Consider the following 26,550-nt stretch of genomic DNA (forward strand, 5'->3'; position numbering starts at 1 on the left):
CTCCAAAAAAAGTGGAAGTTTTGTTTCCGAAATCAATAATATTGAAAACTGTTACCAGTTTAGAGGGACACCTGGACATATTGAATTTTCAATTTCTTATACAACATAATCATTTTAAAACAGTACATAAGATTCAAAACTTTCTGCCCTGTCAACCCGAATCTTAAAGACACAAAATCAACCACAATAATCAGAAAATTTAAATAATGTCTATAAATGTTAATAAATAACTTAAGCAAAATCCAGGGCTGTTTATTTTTATGTATGAAAAATATGAGCTTTCATTTGGTTTGGGAAAAAAAAAGAAGAAAAGGAAGAAGGGGAAATGGAAGTGGAAAGAGAAAAGGAATAAGTGAAAGAGAAAAGGGACAAAAGAGAAGGGACAAGCGGGAAAGGGGGAAGAGATAATTTGCATCTTAACAAAAAAGACCAAAATTTAACAAAAAACGGTATCAGAAATGTTTTCAAAAAATCTTGGGGGATCTTAAAGTTAACCTTTTTAGGGCACCAAGACGTTCTATTATCCCATTAAAGTCTAAAATTTTCTATGATTTTAAAGAGGGGGGGGGGGCAAAATACGAGTCTCAGAACTAATATACACCCCTGGCAAAATGTTTGTGAATGGATTATTTTGGCAGCAGTTACTAAATTGTATTTTTTTTCAGGATTTGCTTTGAGCCAAGACTGAGTGAATTATTGCGGAAAACTGCACAGGTATAGACTATACAATATATATGGAAATTGGGAAATATGTTCATTTTTCAAGTTAAGAATTGTTAACACGAATTTCATAGCTCTATCATTCCTGTGGTATAAGTTTTCACTTCGTTTTCGCCGGGAAACTTTAATTTTTGTTTGCATATTGTCCTTCGTGAAAACTTAAAATCTAAAAAGGACTTTTTTGTTGTCAAATTAAATTTTCACTTCAAATCTCCTTTAGAATCAAACTTTAACTTTTCAAATCTTATAAATTGTCCAATGTCAATCGAGAAATAAATTGCCTGTAATTGAAGAATTTTTTATCAACTAAAAGATTTAATGTTTAAAAGAACTAAATAAACGACTATTTTTTGCCCTAAGACCAATGGGTTAATATTAATAATATATATATTTAGAATGTTACACTAAACTTCAATGTATTATAGAACTGTTTGATGGATATGGTTCAGCTACTTTATACTAGACTCCCAACCTTCACAGAGAATCAGAAACCTCTTCTCAAGAAACTAAAAATGAGATCTTTAGCGGGAGATAAGACAAAAAGAAAGTCCAAGGTATTTATTTTAACTTTTATAAATATACATTATACAGTAACTTTTTTAGAAATCAGCCAACTGCCCACCAGAGGTCACTGCGTTTTTACTTAAAAAAATATTATAATAAAAAAATTTCAAAACTTTTTCCATAGGGTTATGCATGGACGATTTAATATCGGAGAAATCGCCGTAAGGCCTAAAAAAAAAATTTTTTGAAAAGTAAATATGATGCATCATTTTCTTAGAAATTTCATGCTGAATTCAGATTCCAAAACCATTTTTAAATATATTAAAATTTAAAGAAGTTACGGCCAAATGACGGCACTAAATTCCGGTTTTTTAACTTGTTAATGTTTTTGATGAGTTTTTTATCTCTAACTCACTCAATTTTCCTTTTTGTTAAAACGCTTTTCAGATTTGAATAAATTTTAGCAAAAAATGTATGTTATTATTGTTGAATTTGGGAAAATTCAAAGGTTTAAAAATTATTTCTGAAAAATCTTAAAAATATTCACTCTTCCGACATCATTGACTGTTGAATCGAAAATGTTTCCGCAGATTTACCATTATTTGAACTTCCAGAAATGGAAATATGTAACTTTTCATATTCAGCTCTTCTTAACATCTTGACCGACAATACAAATATATAACATATATAAAAGTAAAGATATATACATTATATAATAATACAGCAGAAAATGGTCCGAGGTCGGAACTTTGGTATGGAGTATAGTTAATCTTAAACGCTTGATCTCGATATCCTATGAGGGCGCTTTTAAATTTGAGGTTTAATTCTTGATCCTTCAATGAAAATTATCCCTCGATATGGAAGAGGAATTGAATTAATCTTTAGGTTTGCAAAAGATCGATGCATGATCACAAAGATAAGATTCTAACCAAATTTAATTTTAATTATGGCAAACGTAATTATGGAAAGTGTAACCATTTTGGCAAGTGTAACTTATGGCAAGTTTAATTTATGGCAAGTGTTACTTATGGCAAATGCATTATGGCAAAAGTATTATGGCAAATGAAACTGAGCCCAAAAAAAGTTATGACTTTAGAGATAAATTATTTTATAAAGGTTCGTGTGAAGAAAGCCGTCTCTCCTAGCTCTAGTTCTGGATTGAACAAGTCTCCGTCTTTATCAAGTTTAAATAGTTCAACAACTGGACTTTTACAAAGGTAATTAAAAAGACTTATCTCTGGTAAGCAAACTATTAAAATCTCAAGGGAATCTTGGTGATTAATTGACGAACAACTGACCTGTTTTGATCTTTTTTTTATGAGCAAACTTTATATGTTTTTTTTATAACAACCTCTTATCATCTAAACTGCTGCGTTCCATTTAGTTTTTAATATTTCAGTGAAGAAGTAACTAGTCCAACCACACCCACTTCTCCTAGCGGCAGCTACTTTGCAGGGGGCGGAGCAGTGCTCGCCAGATCTCCAGTTGGAAGTGTGGCGGATCTCTCCGGTAGGTGGAGTCGAGGAAAACAGATTTTTAAGAAATAAAATAATGCAATGAGATGGTTTTGAAATATTAATTAACCTGCTTTGGATCCATCTCAGTTTGATGCTGAATCGGATTAAGGTCGTTAATATTTCTTCAAGATTTACTGATATTTTGAACAAATGAAAAATGTTTTATTTTTTTCTCGCTCTTTTTTGACGAAACTCAATGAACCATTCAGAGATTATGAATATTTTGATAATTCCTCATCAGTTTACAGATGAGATTTGTGTTGTGAGAGCAAAAAGTTAATTTTTAGCAGATTATTGTTTGTTATGGTTGGATCCGGATCCGTGGATCCACAAATATTTGCGGATTAGAATCCAGGAAGCCAAAATGTTGTGGATCCATCGATTCCGGATCCTAAGCACTGAAACTAACCAACTCTTTGTTTTAGTTGTTTCTGACACTGAGGCCCTGACAAGTGATACTGAACTGAGCTTGGATCCAACAATCAATGGAATTGTCAAGATAAATCCGGAACAATCCTCTCAGGCTGGAACTGAACCGACCGGACCGGAGTCTGTGGAGATACACGTGACCTCTCCGGAGGGAACTGTCCGTCCTCCGGGAGGTCCGGTTGAGTCTGACTCAGGGTACCTCGCAAAGGTGGATGAGGATGGTTCAACTCCTGACACTGAGCAAGTTGAAGCTCGACAGTTTACCAATGAAGCAGGAACAGGTTTATCCGAGATTTAAGAAAAAATTCTGAATTTTTTTCCAATTAAAAAAACTATCACCACTTTCAAAACAATTGACCTCTCCTCCCCCTATCCTCCCAAAAATAATGTTAATAAATGAATCATTTTTATAAACCTTGTTCTGCCAGGAGTAACCTTTACGAGTACAGTAGATACAGTGGATTCAAACGGGGCTCTCATTCCCTACGGTCTACCCGCTGTATACGAACTTCTCAGGTCTGATTTTGTAGAATTCATTCCATGGGATTAATTTTTCAATGATTTTTTTGGTCGCGTGGTAAAATATTTTTTATTAATAATTTTACTGAGAAATTGGCACTAATTTTTACCAATTCTGCTTTAGCTGTGGTTTCCAAATATTAGACAAAAGTTAATTTGCGAAAGGCTCGGTAAAATTTTCTTATCTCATATTAAGTTTTTTATAGTCTCCGGAGAACGGTTGGGAATGATCTACTACAGAAAGTCAATTGAAGGTTTTTGCAACTTTTTGTTCCACATATAGAATAAAAAGCCTTCAAACTTGCAAAATTGTTCAACATTTTTGGGATTCATTTTTTTTAAAAGTGGATAAGAAGTGGTGAAATATTATTTTTTAAATAAAACATACCTGTTTTTTGTTTGTTTTTTTGGAGGGAGAGAGGCTTATCAAACTAGGTTTTTTTTGATGCAAATTTGAAGTTTCATAATATGAATACATTTTTTTAAGGTTTCTGTCGTCGTTGATTAACATCAACGATCCTCAGAACACCGAGCAGCAGATACAGATAGGACTCAGCTTGGTTATCTGTGCACTTGAGGTGGGTCAAACTTTTTTCTATTTTTTAAAGTGTTATGTTAGTTTTCTTCTATCTCTCTTCTTTATTTACTTTCACTTGAATTATACTTAATATTTTTTTCGACAGGGGGAATTGAATGATGTTAATAGTTTTAAAAGCATCAAATTCTCCTCCCCAGGTCTTTTTTATTTATTTTTTTTTACATCGAAAATATTGTGCAATGTGCAGAAGGCCGTGTTTGTTCAAACTAGTTTGACTAGGACCCTCGCTTTTTAAGCCAAGCTTTGAAATGTTTTCTTTGTCTAAGGTTGGAGTGGAAAGCATGGAGAAGTTTCCAAGTTTAATGAGCCTGGTTAAAGACGACCTCTGTAGGTAGGATAAAACAAATTAATTATAAATTTATTTTTATAAATCTATGGAATTTCTTTCTAAAACCGGTTAAAACCGGTTTCTTGTGTATGTACATTGTACAGTATATACTGTCCTAGGAATTTGATTGTACTGCTGGCAAGTGAAAGGATTGGAATGTTCTCAGCATCTCTAAGGTTAGCACTAGATGTCTCTTCATTGCTTTATCAATATTAGCTTCGAATGGAATCGATCAAATTGTCCATAACCATTACCATAACCAAAGATTAAAGACACAGTCTGGCGGAGTATTATTATTACAATGGAAAACTCTTTCACCCAAAAACTTGTATCTCTAATCTGTTTCGTTGAGTTCTTATAACGCAAAAGAATGGATTCCTCCCTCCTTGAATTTACAATTGTCCTTAATAAATCCTTTTGTATTTATCATGTATTCAACAAGTTCTTCTGTCCTGGTAAACTCTTGTATACGTCCAGCACCTGAAAAAGTTACTCAGAAAGTTCAGCTAATTCAATTGTATGGTGGTCGACGTTTACATCAATATAACAAAGACGACTTTTTTCAAATTACAAGTAATCAAAGAGAAGCTGTTAACAAACAGCTTCTTTTTTCTTATGTTTATCCATTCTGGTGGAAAGCTTAATAGAAATGGAAATTGAAATAGAAAGTAGTATTCATTGTATTGATATAAACGACGACTGTACACGTACATTATGTATCCTATATCCAGGTGCTGCTACCTCGTGTTCTCGAGCTTGCGATCCCACCTCAAGTTACAGCTGGAGCAGTTCCTTGTTAAGCTCTGTGAACTGGTCGGATCAGAGTCATCCAGGGTCTCTTATGAGCACAGAGAACTCGCACTAGGAACTACAACCCGTCTCTGTAAATTATATTATTAGACAAAAAGAAATTCCCTTTTTCAATAATAAATTTTTCTTTGTTTAAAAAATATTAACACTTATGTCAATGCGGAAAATTTTTGCTTGTTAATTTTTTAAATACTACACTGTTTTTTTACATCAAGAGTTACTTTTTTTCTTCGTCTGTAGATACTAGATAGGCTTTCCTTTGAAATATAATTCTTTTCCCTTGTATTTCAGGCATGATTTTAGGCTTTTTTAGGCCGATGAGTTTATTCTTTTTTACAATTTTGAATGATGAGTTGTTGTTTTTAGAACAAATAGTTTTGATGTACAAGATGCCCGGGTTCATTACAGAGGTTTATCTCAACTACGATTGTGGATTGTATACACACAATCTGTTCGAGGATCTTACTAAAGGTAAACAGAGATCAAAACTGTAAACTCCTATTTCAGTGTTTTTTTAAGTCGTTGGTCATAGCCGTTATTTTTTTTTAATCTATTAAATATCCCAATAGACATGTCTTAGCTATTATTAATTGCTGCGTAGTTGAATGATTGATTGATTGATTGATTGATTGATTGATTGATTGATTGATGGTATCTATTGATTTTTTTCTGATAATGTATATTTTCATGTTAGTTGATTGTCTTTATAATGTACTTGAATCCATTAAATGATTTTAACAACGTAATAAGGAATACAAATATAGGTCTGTTTTGAAATGCTTACAATTTGTTTACTGTTTCAGTATTATCTAAGAACGCCTACCCCGTGGCTGGTCTAATGAGTACCCATCACCTCGCCCTGGAGGCTCTTCTTGTAGTTCTAGAGAGTATTGAACGCCAATGCCAGCGGAGGATATCTGACAGGGTGCCTCAACCTCCACTATACCAACAGAATACAGGTTGGTTAAAAAACAAAAGAACAGAATTAAAGTTGTACAAGAAACACAGAAACAAAAATCAATATTGAAATAAAAAAGTTTTTATTGTGAATGTAATGATTCAAAATTTAATTAACAGAGCTAAAAACTTTAGAATTGGATACATTTAATCCTGATCGATGAATCTCAATATCTACTGTGGACACTTTTGATTTCTGCTTAATCCGCTCTTTTTCTCTCTTTTTGGAAATCACTACTTTGTTTCAACCAATGTTCTCTCATTGAGTGCGCGCCAAAAATTTCAAAATTTCTCGAGTTCTGATTAGATGTTCGGGTCTACACAAACGACCCTCTGATTGGTTAAATTTTAAACACTTTTCTGGATTCAAACTGAAGATTAAAATTAAGATTTAAAAAGGCTAAAATATGTTAAAGCATTTAAAGGAATTGTCAAAGCTTAATGCACTATTATTCCAAAGCAGGCTGATTAATATCCCATGAAGAAATGCATATGCCTAACAAATCTTACGAGCTTGATTATCGTGTTTTTCTACGATATGATATATGATAGGAGCGTTTCGAAAACTTCTATTCCAGGATGATAAATTGCTCAATCGTAAAAGAATTGTCAAAGCTTAATACATATTCATTATTCAAAAGTAAATTCACTTTTATACTACGAAAAATGTTTATGCCTAACTCAAATGTTATGTGCATGTTATGAGCTTGACCATGTCGTTCTCTACACTAAACCAAAATAATATGAGCTTTTTGAAACACTCGGGTGTAACGCCCTTGTAAATCGTTCAATCTTTAAATCTGTGCAAGTATGTTAAAATATGTTGAGAATTCTTCCCCCGTTTTCTGATACTAGTTCACAAAGTCTAATTTTAAACAGAACTACTCCTACGATATTATATTATTGATTATTGTATCCTGTGTAAAGTTAAGAATAGAATCTCCACTTAAGCCAATAATTGAGCTATATCCTAACCTTAGAGATATTATGCAAAGATCTTTAATCTTTTTGCAGATTCATTTAGCCAAACATCTGTAAATTGTTATGGTAATTGTTAAGTTATACTGTCATATGGTGTTCATTCCATCAGCAAATTGATCTGTCGAATTTACTTTAAAAATGTTGTACTATATTATACATTAAGGATTTCGATCTCATAACTCCTATACCTTAGTAAAACGTTACTTTATCTGAACTAAACAACTTTAATCTAATGCACTTAATTGTGATCATTATTGGTAATTTTTGTCTCGCATTAGACCCAATAAAGATTTTAATAATAATAAAATTAAAAAAAGATAAGATAAAACATTGATCTCGATATTAACAATTCTAAAGTTTTCAGCTCAAGGTATTTTAAAAATCCTCAACTGAAAACAGTTCAAAAATAATTTTTTCTTCAATTTTTGTTGATTAATTAATTAATAAATAATGATAAATCTTTGTAAAATATCTCTTGATGCCTTTATCTTACTCTGAGCATATATTTAACATAACTTATTCAGTACAATTTGTAAAGATGACTTTTAAGTTTTAACTGAACAATAATTTAGGAATTATTCAAAATGCAGTGAATTGCATAAAATTATGTTTTTAGTGCATAGTAAAATAAGAGCCTGAAATAAAGATAGGCTGGGGCTTTTAAAAAAAAAATTTAATAATTAAATAATACTAACCATATCAAGATTTTTTTCTCTGACCTTGTGAATTTTCCATTAAACATAATAGATATGCTAGACATTTTTCAATTATGTTTTGCTTGTCAACTCAAGCTAAATTTTCCAGAAAAATTATTTCCTCCCTCTTAAATTTTTTTTTGGCCTTAATGTGTGTTATGTTTTTTAGGGTTTTTTCGCTGAATTGTGGAAAATAAATGATTTTTAGAGAAAGTAAAAGATGAAAAATCTTGCCTTCTCATGTCAAAAAATGTGGGATAGAATTATAAAAAATATATATTCCTGACTATGAATGGAAAATGTATATTTGCCTAGGATTGGACAGCTCTAGATCAGATTCATTGACAAAGGTTGCCGGTACCATCTCAATGATGAACAAGAGCTCAGGTTTCTACATTTTTAATTTATCAAGATGTACTACTTTCTTTTTTGTCAAACGGTCTTTATACCAAACTCAAACCGACATTTTATCGATTGATTTGATTCTCCTTCTTAAAATGTTTTCTAACTTCATTAAAAATGTTTCGACGCTTTTCTCTCATCTTATTTTCTATCTTAAAAGTAAATCTAAAATGTATATTGAAAATTGATAAACTTGAAATAATGTTCTAGGTCACATTTTTGCAACTAACTCGAAATCGCCAACACCGATTGACAGCTCTCCAGTGAAGGTATTTTCAAACTTACAATTATTAATAAATTAAAAAAAAGCTTGTTTCTTGCTTCAAGATGGATTATGTTTGAATCTTTTTGGGGTTTTGACATAAATATGACCATAGTTCTTTAAATTGAATTATTTGCCCGAGGGGGGGGGGGGGTTACAAAATTAGAAGTTTCCCCCTTACTCTCTGGGAACATTTAATGAGCCGCCCATGCATCGCATATTAATGATCATGGGTTTACAAAATCAATATTTAAGATGGCGTCCCTAGTTCCAACACATGAGAACCTGATGGCGATCAAGCATAAGAAGAAGCTTCTCTCCACCGGTACAGAGCAGTTCAACATGAAGCCCAGCAAGGGTATTGAATATCTCCAAGAGAACCGTCTCCTCTCTAAACCAACCGATCCTATGGAGGTCGGACGCTTTCTCCGGGAGAACCCGCACCTCTGCAAGAATATGATTGGAGAGTATATCTCCAACAAGAAGAACTTAGATGTTCTTAAAGCGTTCGTCAAATCCTTTGATTTCCGTGGATTAAGAATTGACGAGGCGCTCCGGCAGTTTCTCCAGTCCTTCAGACTACCTGGAGAAGCTCCACTTATTTCTATGATAATGGAGATCTTTGGAGAGCATTGGCATATTAGGTATAGCTGCAAAAATGATCCGATCTCTTTTCCATCTTTTTATCGACCCTATCTTTTTTGAAACCGATCATATCTTTGTTCATGAAGCAATCCTGCCTCTAGTCTTTTTGTCTCTTTTTTTGAAACTGTCAAAAGATCCCCTTTTACGAAACAATCCTAGTAAATGCTTTGAAACGACCCTTTCTCTTTTTAAAACTGTTCAGTCTCATTTTAAAATCGGCCCTGTCTTCGGAAGAAAATCCTATTTTGTTTTAAAAAACGACCCTTTCTGTCTAAAAAATTATTTCAGCTTTTTATAATTTAATAATTTTATATGTAAAAATTGGATAATGAATGATGATTTGTTCAGTAACGACGAATGTTTGGTTGATGCTGATGCCCCGTATACCCTGGCCTACGCAGTTATTATGCTCAACACAGATCAACATAATCCTAACGCTAGCAAACAAAATGTTCCAATGACCAATGATCAGGTAAGAATTACTTATTATGCTCAACACAGATCAACATAATCCTAACGCCAGCAAACAAAATGTTCCAATGACAAATGATCAGGTAGGAATTCTTATTATGCTCAACACAGATCAACATAATCCTAACGCCAGCAAACAAAATGTTCCAATGACAAATGATCAGGTAGGAATAACGTGTTGATACTTGAGAGGCAATTCAGAATGTTGAGAACCTCTTGACGTCGTCTTCTTTGGATTGTTTAATTAAATCTTATGAAGTTTTAAGCTGTATTGGATTTTTAAATGTTGATTAAAACTGGGTAGCATTCCATGCATATAACACTATGGGAGACAAAAATTCTTTAATTGTTTACTGCTGAAAAATCAGAAAAGGAAAAATTTCAGAATTCAGAAAATAGAAAATTGACAAAATACTGTTATTTATACAAAAAATGGATAAGTTACAGAATACAGAAAACAGGCAACAAGTTAAAGAATACTGGAAATGGACAATATACACTGTACAGAATACAGGAAATGGACAAACTCCAAAGTACAGGAAATGGACAAATTACAAAACGCAGGAAATGGATAAATTCCAAAATACAGGAAATAGACAAATTCCAAAACAAATGAAATGGACAATGTTCAGAATACAGTGAATTGAATTTATTTGATTTGATTTGATTTGATTTGATTTGATTTGATTTAATTCAATTATTTTTGATTCTAGTTGATTCTATTTTATTTGAGAAATAAAAGCTTGAATTTTCAATATCAGGCTGCAACTCTTAACTAGAATTCAATTTTTAAAAATACTAGAAATAGAGGACCTTTTACTAGAGTGCATCATTGAATAGCATTAGGATTTATTATTTATTGCCTACATAATGTTTATTGTTTTTGACAAGCTTCAGGGCAACTCGGGGATTTTTTATTGGGGTTTGTCGGATTTTCAATAAAAATGTATCGATGATTTTTCCAAATATTGAATAAATTTTTTTTTAAAAATACACAGATGCATAACAGATTCATAAATAAAATAAAAAGAAATCATATCGTATTAAGTATAGAAAATAGATAAAAATACATAGAAATATCAAAGTAATTAAAACTCTATTTCTGTGTCTGCATTTACTGAGTAGGTCAGACCTTCTTGTTTGAGGGACATTTATGATCAGAAATCAAAATTTGGGTTTTCCCGACACTGCACAGTTGATGATTTGTTTAGTTTGTGAAGAATCTGCGTGGAACGAATGGTGGTGGAGATCACGATCCTGAGATGTTATCTGAGATCTACCAGGCGATCAAGGAGGATGAGATCGTTATGCCAGCAGAACAGAAAGGATTAGGTAATTCAAAGAGTACATTTTGAAAAATCCATCATTATCAAAAATCATTAAATTTTATGTTATGTGGGAAAAGAAGTATCTAAAAGAGGTTTTAACTTCCGTAGTATAAGAACATGGACTTTTTTGGTGAAGTTCTTTTGACCAGTGCAGTGCAGCTGTTTATGACTTCAATGGACCTACTCATGATATAAAAGTTTGAGATGTAAAAACCATTAGGTTGTAAAAATATAGAGACTAGAAAATTTGATTTTGAGACGAGTGTACATTTTCAGTTCCTTTCTGCGATTTTAATAACTATTTAAATGTGTTTTAAACCCGAGTATTGCATCGACAATCGGCAGGAATTTTTCAGAAGGGATTTTCTGTTCAAGCTTAAAACATGTCTTTGAAGTATATTATATTTATTTCTAAAAAAGGATATTTGATTAAATTAAAGTTGTGTAAATTCCTGAAGAAAGGTTGAATTTCCTCCAGTCGCGAGTCTAGAAGTATTCAACTTGAGAAAGAAATGAAAAGAAACTGGTTTGAATTGAATCTGTAATGTGAAATGTAAAATTTAATTCGATAAGAAGAGAACTGAGATGGCTGACTGGAAGATGTTCAGTAAATGGGGGGGTGCCCGACGTAAAAAATCTTTTCACGTAACGGTTATTGTACATTCATTGTACAGTGTACACAGATACTATACAATTACACAAATTAACTGCACAGCTCAGTCAAGTACTCGTGTGTAATTATAAAATAAAATCGAATTTAAATCAGGCTTGATGAGTGCAATTCCGATTTCCGAGTCATGATACCAAAGATCAAACACCAGCCCCCTTGTGTCTGATGCCATTGATTAAACACCAGCCCCCCTGTGTCGGAAGGGGGGGGGGGGGTGAACCAATGATACTTAAGAAAGAAAAAGTTCAGAAAAAATTCAAGAAGGTTTAGGATGAACAGTTTCAAACTATGACCAACTTTCTTTAAAGAGGATTTGGTAAAGACAGTTTTTCCACGGATCCCAAAACTGAAATAATGTCATTGATTGAACATAAATAAAAATAATGACAATCGATTTCAATAGTTTCACAGTAACTCTTCTATTTTGCAAACCCTTCCTTTGGGTGAGTTTGCGTATGTATGGAAAAGGTTTCAGAGCTGGTGTTCCATTTATTTTTATTTTACTACTTGTAAAAACATAAATTGGTTTTCTAGTCGTGCCTAGAATTAAATATGTAAGCTGCATCCTATCCACATAACGGTCAATTAAGTTTTTAAAGAGTCTCAGAAAATAATTGAAAATCTTACTAGTTTGTTTAAAGAAAACTGGAGAGGTTTGAAGTAAAAACGAATTGTATTCATGGTTACATTTGCTATAGATAGAGTAGGTATATATTTAATATACTTGGCTTGTCTTTTTTTCTGTTGGTTTGTCAGTATCTAATAAACATCGAAACTGTAGTTAAGATTAAGCCGAATTTTGTGTGTGCTAACCGCTAACTTGCATGACCTCAGGGAAGGTGTAAAGCCGATCAGAGATGACAACTTATGAGACTTAATATAATAATAATTCTTTTTTATTATGAAAATCGTCATATTTATTCAAGAAAATTTGCGAAATTTGTTATTGTAATCATTCAACATGCAAAAAAGTTACGATTATTACCAGAAAGATGGCTGCGAGTCGCCCGTAACCTAAATAATTATAAATATATGTATATTAGCCATCAATATAAAAGCACTCGAAATATAGAATGTTTTCTCTAAGAATGCGAGGGAAAGGGTTTAAAGCAGTAAAAGAATAAAATGTGTGAGGAATCTTGAGTTTCTAGTTTACATTAGTAAAATTTATATACCTCCCTTCCTCATAAATTACACTGGAAAATTTAGAATTTATTTATTTTAGTTAAAGAGAACTATTTGTGGAAACTACTGTTACGACGAGGTAATTTTACTTTTTACAATTTTAAATATTTATTTATTTGTCTTACCATATTTTTTATCCTTTATCAATAAAATAAATATTTTTTTTTACTTTGAGCTCGGTTTTGTTTGATAAAATAAAAACTAGGATAACAAAGGATATAGAGGGGGGGGGGGGTATTGTTCGTTTTCTGTTTTAAAGGGACTGTCCACGTCTTTTCATGTGACCCTACCCCCCTCGTACGCCACTGCTTAATTTCCTTGATTTTGTATGCAACTTTGATGATGAAGTTATTTTTGCTCTTGGCGAGAGCGGCTGTAGAATGTAGAATGTAGATCAATGTTTACGTTTTTACATCGTTTTTACACTTTTGTTGTGCATTCATCTCTTCATATTTTTCTATCTTTCTTATTCGCTTAATTTTGCTATGTTTGCTTGTTTGCTAATTTATTTATACCATTACGAAAGTTTGGTTTTTGGAACGGGGATGGGGAGTCCCTAGATGTCCCACAAAAAATTTGGGCCCGATCGGTTCAGCCGTTTTGACGTTTATTGGATACAGACAGACAGACAGACAGACAAACAGACAGACAAGCCAAATTTATATATAGAAGATGTGTGTTAGCCAAACGGCTCGACCAAAATGGCTAAACATTTTTATTGGGAACCCATTGGTTATCCTGGGGGACAGGCTAAAAAATCGAAATTTATTTTTTCAAAATTTTATTTTATAAAAAATTCCACAGGCAACGCCGGACACTCTAGCTAGTAGTTAGTACTATCTTTATTCAAGAGAAAAGATAAAGTTGGTTGCAGCAGTATCAATATTTATCAATATTTATATATAATATATATATGCCTTTAAAGACATTTTTACTTCCTTTGAGAGTTGAATACGCAATATTAAATTAACACGTTTTTATATATTGTTCCTGCTCAAGGGTCTTCTGTACTACACAGAGCTAAAAAAAATGAGTATTTACCAACAACTCAAATTTTCTAATCCCTATATATTTGCAACCTGAGAGTGTAAACCTTTTATATTTTATACATAGATTTTTGATCTAAAAGAATAATCGTGGTTTAAAATATCCAAGGTCTACAACATCAGGATGCATAGATAAAGGGATTAGAAAATCAGAGTTTGTGGCATTGACTTAATTCGTTTGTTTCCAGTCTCATGAACCTGAAGTTCTACGACGTGCTCTGGATGGATTCTCTAAGTGCGCGATGGTTGCTGCGCACTACGCAATGTCTGATGTGTTGGACAACCTGGTGATCTCCTTGACCAAGTTCACGACCCTCCTCAGCACCAACGAGACTCCTGAGAACTTCAAGATTATCTACGGAGGGAACAACAAGGCGCTTCTTGCCACACGGGCAGTTTTTAGTCTCACGCATAAGGTATTCTTTTTATTAATATTCTTCTTTTAACATTTTTTCTTGATGCGTTTCTTCGTTTTTCACAAAATTAGTTTAAAGACATAGATTAAGAAAGAAAATTAGAACAAAGTAGGCTTTTTCACCAGAAATACATATGCTGAAAAAAAGAATCTTTTTTTAATATTCTGTTTTTAGTTTAGTATTTCCACGTCGGTATTCAGATAATCCGCAATGATTGAAGGATTATATGAAATTGAATATTAAACCATATTTAAGCTTTAATTTAGGTTTTTATGATGTTGATTAAATCTATTTTTAAAACTCATATCTATTACTTTTGTTTGGATAGACTGAAGATTTAACCCTATAAGCGTGCTTATATCTTTTAAGAAACATTACAAATAGGATTTAGTTTAAGTTTACTCTGATTCTTGAATAGTTCTACAGTTCTTTCCTATATCTGTGTAGGTATCCATCAAACTGTCTATGTATCCAATCTGTACTGTCTAGTGTAGTTCTTATGATTATCTGTTAGTTTAGTTGTTATGACTATCTGTTAGTGTAGTTGTTATGATTATCTGTTAGTGTAGTTGTTATGACTATCTGTTAGTGTAGTTGTTATGACTATCTGTCTAATTTTCGTAAATCTATCTAAATGATTCCAATCTGTACTGTCTAGTGTAGTTGTTATGACTACCTGTTAGTTTAGTTGTTATGACTATCTGTTAGTGCAGTAGTTGTTATGACTATCTGTCTAATATTCGTAAAATGACTATCTGTCTAATACTCGTAAATCTATCTAAATGATTCCAATCTGTACTGTAGAGTGAAGTTCTTAATGCTATCTGTCTAATATAGTTAATCTTTATGTCTTTTACTTGCACTGCCTTGTGTTGTTCTTATGTCCATCTGTATATTATCCGTTAATCTATTTAAATTCTAAATAATTCCAATCTGTACTGTCGAGTGTAGTTCTTATGTCTATCTGTCTAATATACTTAAATCTATCTTTATGTCTATCTGTCTATCCGTTAATCTATCATGAATTTGTACTTGTATGCTTGAATATCGCAGAACATAGAATATTAAGGAACTTTTCGGTAACATGCGTTTCTTTTGAATTTGGAGTAAATTTATTTCTTCAAAGGGACTGTACACGTAATATCAGATGACCCTCCATTTAAAAGAAAATGAATGGCATGTCCGATTCTTAACGGTAACCTTCAAACCGTTGATATCTGATCATGAATGTATAATATCTCTTAGTTTATATAGCTAACCTTTTTAGTTTTTAATTTTGGGTTCTTTGTAAGTATAAAATTGACTTGCTGCTACATGCTGCAGAGAAAGATGAAAACAAAAAATATTAAGACCCAATCTTAAACAAAGTTATAGAAATTTGAATATATTTAATAACCTGTTAGTTTGTATGAAAAGTATGCTTTATAGAAAAGTTTGGCGGGTTTTTGTTAATGGAAAACTTGGATTAGGCTTATGAGCTACCAACTTCTATATTAATTTATGTAGAACATGTGGTAAACAGTGTGTCCGTAAAATATATTTAATGTAGTTTATTTTATCTAAAGATGTATAATGGATTATCTCCAAGCTTTAATGCCAAAATACGCACATAATACTCGAAAAACTTAGGTTTATCAGCATGCGCATTTTTATATTAGCCTTATATTTTTTTTGAATGATTTTTTTCTAATTAGTCCCAAAAAGCGCAATTTTAAGCTATAAACGATTTAATGTGATGATTGGACACCCTGTACTTGATGATAAAATATTCGTATAGTTTTATTGAGATTGTTTCTTTGATTCAAGATTTTTATTCATTTCGAATATTAATATTTTTGAAATCCCTTCCGTCTGGCGCAGGGGGGGGAGTGCAGAAGTCCTCAATGAGTAATCACCGCCACCCATATGGGTATTGCGGCATTCACGCTCCTCAATTTGAAATGAGACAAAAAAGCGTAACATTAAATCGTTTATTTCTTGATAACTCTGTAAATGTCCCTATGGTGTACAATATTCTTAGCTTTCTTTACTGCTCCTCTGTTTCAAAAATAAATCTATAAATTTGCCACACTAGGCAATTAGCAATGAAGCGCTAGAAATAATTAGTGAATACAGATGCCATGAAACCCCGATATATGTCGAAAATTATGTTAAAGATGCATTAAATTAAAATCTTATAAAACAAGATTTTACGGTGATTACTAATTGAGGTGGTGGAGATTATCAATTGAGGAGCGCGCATGCCGCAAGGCATAAAACACGTTTGGGTGGCGGTGATTACTAATTGAGGACTTCTGCACTCTCCCTCTCTCTGGAGGGCCCTAGAATCCAAGCAATCTTGTCGAATTTAGATGAAATACTGAACTATAAAACTTACATTTCTCTGCATAGTGCACACACTTCAATATATTTTGATTTCTCTTAGAAACAGAAATGGAATTTCTTTAAAAAACAACACACGTACATGAGTACATGAAAGCATTATTATGAGTATATGAGAGCATTATTATAAATGTACATAAATTATCATCAGACGATCGATGTTATTTTATTTATGTTATTTTAATTTTCTTTGTTTCTTTTCGTTGATTTTATGGTTGAAATATTAACCTTTCTCTGAACTTCTAAGAAGTTGAGAGATTCGAAGGATTTCCATGGAAAAAATTTGGGTCATTATTTCACGGGAAACCTGATATGGGGCGAGGGGAGGAGTGCAGAAATCTTCAATTGGTAATCACCGCCACCCAAACATGTTTTGCGGTATGCGCGCTCCTCAATTGGTAATCTCCAACATCTCAATTGGTAATCGGACAAAAAGGGTAACATTAAATCTGTTATTTCTTAGAAATAAAACCATATTGACAACTTTGTTAGGCCCTATTGAGTACAATATTCTTAAAGCTTTTTTATTGCTCCTCAGTTTCGAAAATAAATCTATAAATTTGCCACATGAAGCTCTAGTAAACACTTCATTTTCACATTTTCATTGACGAATTGGATTTAAGATTCGTAATTTTTTTTCTAGCTTTATGTTGCGTACTTCGATTTTTTTTTGAAACTGAGGAGGAGCAATAAAGAAAGCTTTAAGAATATTGTACACTATAGGGCCAGTAACAGAGGTCAATATTGTCTTATTTTTAAGAAATGAACGATTTAATGTTAACTTTTTTATTTCTGATTACCAATTGAGGAGCGCGCATACCGCAAAACACGTTTGGCTGGCGGTGATTAACAATTGAGGACCTCTGCAGTTCTGCACTGCCCCCCCCCCCTGATGGGGCTGACTGCTGACATTGCGGTTTTATGTGCGAATTCTGTGAGTTTTATAAATGGCACACGGCATTCATAATAGTATTCTGAATGTTGTTGTATTGGATATTGTTATTTTATGATTGTTACTTATTTGTATTATTATGAAAGGTTTAACAAGTGACCCTCCATGCAAATACGGTAGTGCCCGATTCAAAACGGTAAACCCTTGAAACCTTTATCTAATTAATATTGTGGAAAATATTGTCGTTTTTCTAAGTTTAAAAGTGTTTAATTCTGAAAATTCCTGTATGTTCATTCATTCATTCATGGAAATGCACCTTGGGAAATCCCAATTTAAAATATTCCATTTTTATAATTATAAAAGTGGATATCTAATTCATTCTTGACCAGACAAAGTTTTAAGGGTACCGTTGTGAATCGGGCGTTGTCTTCTTTGCATGGAGGGCTACTTGAAACTTCGCTTACAGTCCCTTTTATATTATTGTTGAGTTCCTCTAACTATATATAAAATGTTTAGTATGGAGATATACTACGGGAGGGATGGAGGAATCTGGTTGAGTGCCTACTGCAGATGTTTAAGTGTCAACTCCTCCCACCTTCTCTAATGGAATCGGAGGACTATATTGAGTCCTCTGGCAGGTAGGACGAGTAGAACGATTAGGACGAGTAGTACAAGAAGGACGAGTGGTACGAGTAGTACGAGAATGACGAGTAGGACGAGTAAAAGGAGTAAGAGGATCAGGACGAGTAGGACGGGTCGGACGAGTATGAGGAGTAGGACGGGTCGGACGAGTAGAAGGAGTAGGGCGAGTAGGAAGGGTAGGACAAGTAGGACGGGTAGGATAAGTAGGACGGGTAGGACAAGTAGGACGGGTAGAACGAGTATGACGAGTAGGACAAGGCCGTGGAGGTTGGACAAAGAAAAAATCTCAAATATCACTTAAAAGTAAGTTAAAAAACTGAACCAGGCACAAATTCTAATTTTCTAATCCCTATTTCTTTGTAACTTGATATCGCAGATCTTTAATACTAAATTTAAATATTAGTTCTCTCTAAAATCCAAGTCTAGACTTGAAATATTAAATTTTTTTACAAGGAGGTTGTATTGCTGTTGAGATGAACATAGAAATAGAATATTATATTTAAAACTTTAAAAACAATGATCTTCATATTTTGAATATAATTGTTTAACGTGAAAATTTTATAATCTATGTGTAGGGTTTGTTTGTTCCGTGAGGATATTCCTCGTGAGAAGGCTGATAGTGGACTCATCAACTCCTTGGTATCCTTCATCGTAGCATCCAGTGAGGCTCCCAGGACTCTTTCTAGAGAGGTAATTCATGCTATTATTGCACACTCACAGTCAGGCTCCCAGGACTCTTTCGAGAGAGGTAATTCATGCCATCAGTCCACACTCACAGTCAGGCTCCCAGGACTCTTTCTAGAGAGGTAATTCATGCCATCAGTGCACACTCACAGTCAGGCTCCCAGGACTCTTTCTAGAGAGGTAATTTATGCCATCAGTGCACACTCGCAGTCAGGCTCCCAGGACTCTTTCTAGAGAGGTAATTCATGCCATCAGTGCACACTCACAGTCAGGCTCCCAGGATTCTTTCTAGAGAGGTAATTCACGCCATTATTGCACACTCACAGTCAGGCTCCCAGGACTCTTTTTAGAGAGGTAAATCATGCCATCAGTGCACACTCACATTCAGGCTCCCAGGACTCTTTCTAGAGAGGTAATCATCATTCCATACTCACAGTCAGGCTCCCAGGACTCTTTCTAGAGAGGTAATTCATGCCATCATTGCACACTCACAGTCAGGCTCCCAGGTCTCTTTCTAGAGAACTAATTCATGCCATCATTGCACACTCACACTCAAGCTGAAGGAAATCAAGACTTTTTGTTGTTCTCATTCTCAACCCGGGGACGATTATTTTCTAAAACTACACGACTACAAAACTATAAATGAGCTATAAACCCAAATTTGTTTTCGGGGATTTTTTAAATAAATCGAATTTTAGAATTGGAAACGAATTAGGGCTTAAATCCTACTGTTGGAGAATTTTGGTATAATCAAAAATCCTCATTTTTGGCATACTTTTCATATCATATATTTTACCCCAGAAGTTGGTGTTCGCTGAAAAGGGGAAATTAAATTATTTTTAGGGAAGTAAATAAATTTTTAGGTAAAAAGTATGAAAAAAGGATAAAAAGAATGAAAAAAACTTGCCTTTTCATGTTCAATTTTTCCGCAGATATTTAAAAATAATTTTTTAAACTTGTTAAAAAAAGATTTTTTTTTAAGAAATAAATATTTTTTTATTCAGAAATTCAGAAGCTCTTTGTTTGTTTATGCTCTGTTCAAGATTCGAGAACAGTCTCTTTTTAATTAAACTAAAACGTGTGGATATAAGAAAAATCTAAAATAGCTTCTCAATGAATATTTATAAAAGTTTGAGAGGATACAGGAAATTATAAAATGTGTGAGGATAAAATTTTAGATTTATTGGTTTTGAGATTCCAGGTATCAAATAGTTCAGTTCCTATTTGAGAACTTTCATTTCCTTACACAAAGCCTTATATCAGTGCTTAGGATCCATTTTATTTTGATGCTGCTCCGGATCCGGAACCTGGATCCGCCTGAAATAAATGGATCCTGATCCTTATCCAGGTCTTAAACATTTCTTCAATAATTATTTTTTACAAATAGTTTGAACAAAAAAAGATTTGATCAAAAAATTGCTTATTTTTAGCTAAAACTTGATTAGCCGATCAGAGATTAGGATTTTTTAATAATAATCTCTCTTTAGAAAACAGTCAAAATTTGATTTTTGAGATTAAAAAGTATATTTTAGCAAGTTTTGGTTGATATTTGGATCCGGATCCAGGAAGCCTTTTTTGTTCCGAATCCAACGGATCCTAAACAAGCTTCATATAAAATTGGTCTTTAGAATGAAATTTTAGTTTTCTGTCACTATATGTATTTCAGCTTCTTTTACAGAGGCTTTACTTTGATTTTATCTGAATGATGGTTGACTGTTTATTTATTCTTAACAACAACAACAGTAACGTTTATAGAACACATAAACTCAAAGTAAAAAAAGTTTAAATTTAGCTTTTCCGATAATTTAATAGTCCAGTAACATCTATAGAATTCTAAGACGAGGAAAAAATATTTGAAAAAAAAATTCTTTTTTTTTTAGAATTTTTGTGACTCTAGTTTCTTAATTAAGGTGAAAATTCCGGAATATTTAGTTTAAGTATTCCGTTAAGTATAATGTTTTCCGGAGGATTATTTAGAATATGGGAAGGTTGATAAAATTACAGAAAAGATGAAACAGTTTCAGAATATATCGATATATCTAATCGAAGCAGTTAAACAAAATACTTATCGATAAAATTTATAACCCAAGATGGAAGAATAAAAATTCAACAGTATGTAGGGGAAATTTTCATTATTTCCATCTTTTACTGAAATATTCGACAAAAGAAATTTCAAAAATACATATCAAAGGATAAAATCCCATATCCTAGATTGCTTCCATTCTAATTTTCCCATCTCCATTTTTGGACTATTACCATTTTCTTTTATGTTTATTAAGTTTTCTTAACGCTTCTTCTTACATATTCCCAGTAGTAGTATAGTGTTCTGAAAATTTTGCCTAATTTAATCTCATTAAAAATTAATTTAAATTTTCCTGGATCCAAGTATGCTCTGTGTACATTATATACTGTATAATGGGATGCATTACTTAGGAATTACTTAGATACTTTCAGGAAATTTACTTCTAAATATGGAACTTTTTTCTTCAGATTTTACTACATTAGAAATTTTCATGCTGACAATATCAAATATCAGTTTCATGCTGGGAATTATCCTCTTTTTTGCATTTTCTCATTTTTTGGGGGGAAATTTCCTTTTTACAGGAAAATTGTGACCGTCCTTTAAAGAATTGTCTTTAACAATCAAATAATTTGTTCCCACCGTAATCTCTCCGTCATCGTTACTCAGATCAACAGTGCTTAGGATTCAGATCCGTTGGATCCGCATTATTTAACCTCTTATAGCTGGATCCCGATCTGCAATGAAATGTCAGTCCTCAAAAGAAAAGTTCATGAAATGGATCCGGATCTGGATTTATTTTTTTCTCAGGGCTAATCCGGATCCGCATCAAAATGAAAGGGATCCTCAGCCCTGTAGATAAAGATACGTTTTTTGTTTGTTTGTGAACTATTTCCTTTTTTATGTTTAGAACGTTGTCTGAATGACTGTAGCGTTGTTGAATGAGTACTCTGTATTCTCCTAGGTTTCTTTAAATAGGTTTAATACTGTGGAGTTCTCTGTAAATGGTTTGTTGTAAACCTAATAAAGGTTTAATTCAACATTGCATTGGAATCCTAATATAAATTGAATTCTTGGGCCTAGTATTACAAATATAGTGAAAACCAGCAAAACGGGAAAGTTTTTTTTTATGGACAGGGTCTTACATTTTAAAGCAAATAAGCCAAACCTGAAACCAGCTACCGAATTTAATGAATTTTAGCTACATCGCTTAATTACCTACCGCCGGTTCAAATTTGAACCACGCGTTCAAAGTTTAAGATTAAGGAAGGATTTGAACCGGTTTGAAATATTTAAGGTTTACAACATTGAGAAGTTAAGATATAGGGATTAGAAAACCAGAGTTTGTTGCAAAAACTTTGGGACCCTGACCAGTGATTATATAAGATAGTTATAAAAATCCATCCCACTTACAACTGTATTTTTAGGAAGAGGATTGTATAGATATTGCTAAGAAAACAGTATCTGAATGTCACCCGGAGCACTTGTTAACCGAATCAAAGTTCCTTCTTACAGAGTCTTTACAAGGTAAATTCATTGCATCTTATCAACCGAGCTAGATAAAACGAAACTAACGGTTGTTTGACCTAAAACCAGAGATTTTATGGTTAAAAAGGGCAGACAACGTAATATCAACTGACTCTATCAAATATTAATGGAAGTTCTTTAAAAGTGTAAAAATATTCATATTAGATTTTTATTTTCACTTCTACGGAATGTATCATTTACTCTCAGACAAATTTCCATTGATTCTAATTTGTCTGAGAGTAAATGACATTCCTTTTTAAAGAGAGGATTCAATGATAAACACGAGGGCTTGCGGATTTTGCGGATTTTTTTTGCCTTTGTAGATTTTCAAAGTATCTTTCAATGAAAATATCCCGGCGGGATTAAATGCAAATTGTTGCATACCAAAAAACCAGCTTTTTAAAAAGGAATGATGGTTGTTTGTTTGCGTGTGTACAATAGTAATTCAACGTTCTTTATTTTGCAAATAATATGTAAATATAGTATTTTTCGAATATTATAATATATTGTTAAAAATATGTTTTGTAACTTTTACAATATTTGTGTGTTAACAACATACTTTATTTCCCTGTTCATGTATCTTTCCGCATTTGTTCATGAGAAAGGAAATATTTTAATAAATGAATACTGAAACCATTAATCATATCCTAGTGGTAAACTTTAAATACAAATATTGGAAATAGAATTAAATTGTTTAATATTTCACGAAAACCCACTCAACCTAAAAAGAGGAATTTGCGAGGGGTGAAAAAAATACATTTTGATTTAAAAAGTGCTCACCGCAATTGTAACCTATTGGACAATTCAGGTTCTATGATATAAAATGTTTTCCTAAAAAATGTTTTTTGATTTGTAAAGTGAGTAGAAATGGCTCCTGCAATTGATAGAACAAGGTGCGGACTTTTTTATTTAATATATATGTTTTTTATTAAAAAGTGTGTATGTGGGAATAGCATCCCGGAGGTATAAAGAACATATTTCTCTTCAATAATTAATATATTGTATTGTAATGTTAAGAAGAGAAGGTGGGGGGGGGGGGAGGAAGAGGCCCCGTCAAATCTGCTTCCGAGCTATTTTCCACATTTTTTCAGCCACCACAAAAAGTTTTACTTCTTTTCAACCTTAAAACCTCATTCGATATTTAGTCGATCAGGCTAATGTCGAAGATTCTAATAAGTCTTAGCGGATTCAAAACCTACAACATTTGGTATTTAAAAAAAATGCAATTAAGAGCGATCAAGTGGGTATGGTTCGGACCAGAATAGATGGGGCTCGCACAGTCCACACCCCACTCGTAGATATTACGCAGTAGTCTGCAATGTCACAGAAACAATTTTTTTCTTCAATAATTTCCCTTCTGAATTTTTGTGATAATCAATAAAAAAAGTTGTTTCTTTTTTGTATTTACATATGATAAAATAATCATTAATTAATTATACAAAGAATTAACGAGGTTCCTGATATCTGGGGACAGTGTGGACTCTGGGGATGATAATGGATTACTAATTGATTATTAATTTAGAATTACTGAGGTTCCTGATATCTGGGTCTAGTCTGGACTCTGGGGATGATAATTGATAATTAATTATTAATTATATTTAGAATTAATGAGGTTCCTGATATCTGGGTCTAGTCTGGACTCTGGGGATGACAAGGCTGACCACCGTGCTACACTTTTCTACCTGGAGATTATTACACGGATAACTATTGCTAACAAAGACAGGTGGGAAACCTTAAAAAGACTGATCATCAAATTTGGAAAGGGCGATTATATTTGAATTACTAAGTGATGTGTAATATTTATATTTCAATCCAATGTTTATATCTGAGACTTGTAATGTAGATCACAGTTTAGCAACGGTATCAACCAATGTGTATTTTAGCAAAGAAATTCCATACAGCCCTCTGGTAATGTAGGTTTCCAGGTGTAGTATAGCAAGGTGTAAACCACTGCAGAAGATATAACAATGCAAATTTGTTATTTTGCAAATCATGTTTGGTATTGCGGGAGATACTTGCAAGAATTCGACAGACAGAATAATTTTAAATATTTTCCAAGTGCATTCAATTCCTTGAATTTTATAGAAGATAATTGAAATATCTCTTAGAAACACACAAATGTTACGTTTATTTGAAATTTCCTTCTCCTTAGATTTACATCTGCATAAATCCTTAAGAAATTTATATTTTGAACTTTTTAATTTTAAATTATGTGTTTTTAAATTGAAAATCAAGGATATCTCTTTTTTTTGTTCAGTCAATGCGCGGTTTAAAGGGTTAAATAGGGGGGGACTAGAAATTCACAGAAACTTCCTGTTTATGACTAGCTTCAAAAATCTGTAATTGCCGCTTTGGAACCCAAAAGACCCCCTGCCCCCCCCCCATACAATCAAAACATGTTTCTTTAAAGTTGAAATGTTTAGAAGGTAATTTTGAGTCTGTTTTGTTATATTTCCCGCTATTTTGTTTCATCACTTTTCCTACGCCTTTTTTTGTCCGTACTTGTAAGATACAGCGGGAACACCACTCCTAATCTTTGTTAAAATAATTGTGTACTGCAGTTTATATCACTTCCTGAAAAAGTACTCTCATTCTATTAACATTAATATGGAGTTTCTTCCTTTGTATTCTTAAGTATCCAGTTTATTCTGTTTTAAAATCTACAAAAGATCTTATTATTGTAAAATTTGTATTTGTTGAATTTGTTGTAGGGTGATGATAATATGGAGAGGAGTGTCTGATCACATCTCCAGGCTTATCAGTGCTACAGCTCCTACCCTGGATACTCTCTTCCAACTAGAGAGAGCTGTCACAGCTGTACTCAGGCTAGCTGTCAGGTAGGAAACAGACAGCTGTACTCAGGCTAGTTGTCAGGTAGGATACAGACAGAGAGAGAGCTGTCAGACAGCTGTACTCAGGCTAGCTGTCAGGTAGGATACAGACAGCTGTACTCAGGCTAGCTGTCAGGTAGGATACAGACAGCTGTACTCAGGCTAACTGTCAGGTAGGATACAGACAACTGTACTCAGGCTAGCTGTCAGGTAAGATACAGACAGCTGTACTCAGGCTAGCTGTCAGGTAAGATATAGACAGCTGTACTCGTCAGGTAGGATACAGACAGCTGTACTCAGGCTAGTTGTCAGGTAGGATACAGACAGCTGTACTCAGGCTAGCTGTCAGGTAGGATACAGTCAGCTGTACTCGTCATGTAGGATACAGACAGCTGTACTCGTCAGGTAGGATACAGACAGCTGTACTCAGGCTAGCTGTCAGATATGGGGTACTAAGCACTGGTTGTCAGTATGGATAGCAGACAGGTTATAAGAACAAATTTCGAATCAGTATAAAAAAAAATTCTACATAATTGATTAGATAAGATATATTATTAAGAAAATACCCCGTGGAAGCTTCCGAATTCCTAATATTTCCAGTACGTGTATAATATATTTTGTATATTGTACAGAAATATTTAGAGGAATTAGAACGGAGCTAGCTCACATTGCTGGATCATTGATGTTTTTATGAATTTCTCTTAGATGTACATATATTTGAATAGAAATAGTTTCATGTTTTCTGGGTTTCCAGATAGAATAGAAATATGATGGATAGAGAGAACGTATCTTGTTTAGTTCTTACAAACAATCTGAAAACTATTATTCATAAATGGAAATATGTTTTGTTTGCAGCTATATTTTAAACAAAGTCATGGAATGGAAAAAAATTATCAAAAGTATCAATATATTAATAATAAGATTAAACGGTCGTGTGGGTATATTTGCATAACAAAATATCTCCTTTTTATCTTATGAAGTTTCTTTCTTAAACGCAATTATTGCTAAATATAAGTACATATTTAGGTATGTATTATATTAATAAATAATCAATTAATGCTGAAAGTTGTATTAAAATACTGTCTGTTT

The 26,550-nt window shown here is 33.0% G+C and overlaps 1 protein-coding gene across 1 annotated transcript in view; it reads left to right on the forward strand.

The window, feature by feature from the left end:
• Window positions 1–26,550, forward strand: part of LOC111708504 (Golgi-specific brefeldin A-resistance guanine nucleotide exchange factor 1) — a 40,537-nt gene that overhangs the window by 1,599 nt on the left and 12,388 nt on the right. The window contains exons 4-28 of the mRNA XM_023481907.1: window positions 666–714; window positions 1,146–1,274; window positions 2,341–2,441; window positions 2,624–2,733; window positions 3,167–3,451; window positions 3,599–3,686; window positions 4,177–4,267; window positions 4,554–4,618; window positions 4,735–4,791; window positions 5,347–5,480; window positions 5,792–5,896; window positions 6,229–6,384; window positions 8,374–8,445; window positions 8,671–8,729; window positions 8,978–9,366; window positions 9,716–9,839; window positions 11,050–11,170; window positions 13,062–13,100; window positions 14,021–14,028; window positions 14,256–14,483; window positions 18,274–18,395; window positions 18,975–19,089; window positions 22,531–22,630; window positions 24,233–24,353; window positions 25,342–25,467. Coding sequence (XP_023337675.1) covers window positions 666–714; window positions 1,146–1,274; window positions 2,341–2,441; window positions 2,624–2,733; window positions 3,167–3,451; window positions 3,599–3,686; window positions 4,177–4,267; window positions 4,554–4,618; window positions 4,735–4,791; window positions 5,347–5,480; window positions 5,792–5,896; window positions 6,229–6,384; window positions 8,374–8,445; window positions 8,671–8,729; window positions 8,978–9,366; window positions 9,716–9,839; window positions 11,050–11,170; window positions 13,062–13,100; window positions 14,021–14,028; window positions 14,256–14,483; window positions 18,274–18,395; window positions 18,975–19,089; window positions 22,531–22,630; window positions 24,233–24,353; window positions 25,342–25,467 — 2,994 coding nt within the window. The remainder of the gene's footprint in view (window positions 1–665; window positions 715–1,145; window positions 1,275–2,340; window positions 2,442–2,623; window positions 2,734–3,166; window positions 3,452–3,598; window positions 3,687–4,176; window positions 4,268–4,553; window positions 4,619–4,734; window positions 4,792–5,346; window positions 5,481–5,791; window positions 5,897–6,228; window positions 6,385–8,373; window positions 8,446–8,670; window positions 8,730–8,977; window positions 9,367–9,715; window positions 9,840–11,049; window positions 11,171–13,061; window positions 13,101–14,020; window positions 14,029–14,255; window positions 14,484–18,273; window positions 18,396–18,974; window positions 19,090–22,530; window positions 22,631–24,232; window positions 24,354–25,341; window positions 25,468–26,550) is intronic.

The sequence above is a fragment of the Eurytemora carolleeae genome, unplaced genomic scaffold (genome assembly GCF_000591075.1).
Source record: "Eurytemora carolleeae unplaced genomic scaffold, Eaff_2.0 scaffold38, whole genome shotgun sequence".
Classification (NCBI taxonomy): domain Eukaryota; kingdom Metazoa; phylum Arthropoda; class Copepoda; order Calanoida; family Temoridae; genus Eurytemora; species Eurytemora carolleeae.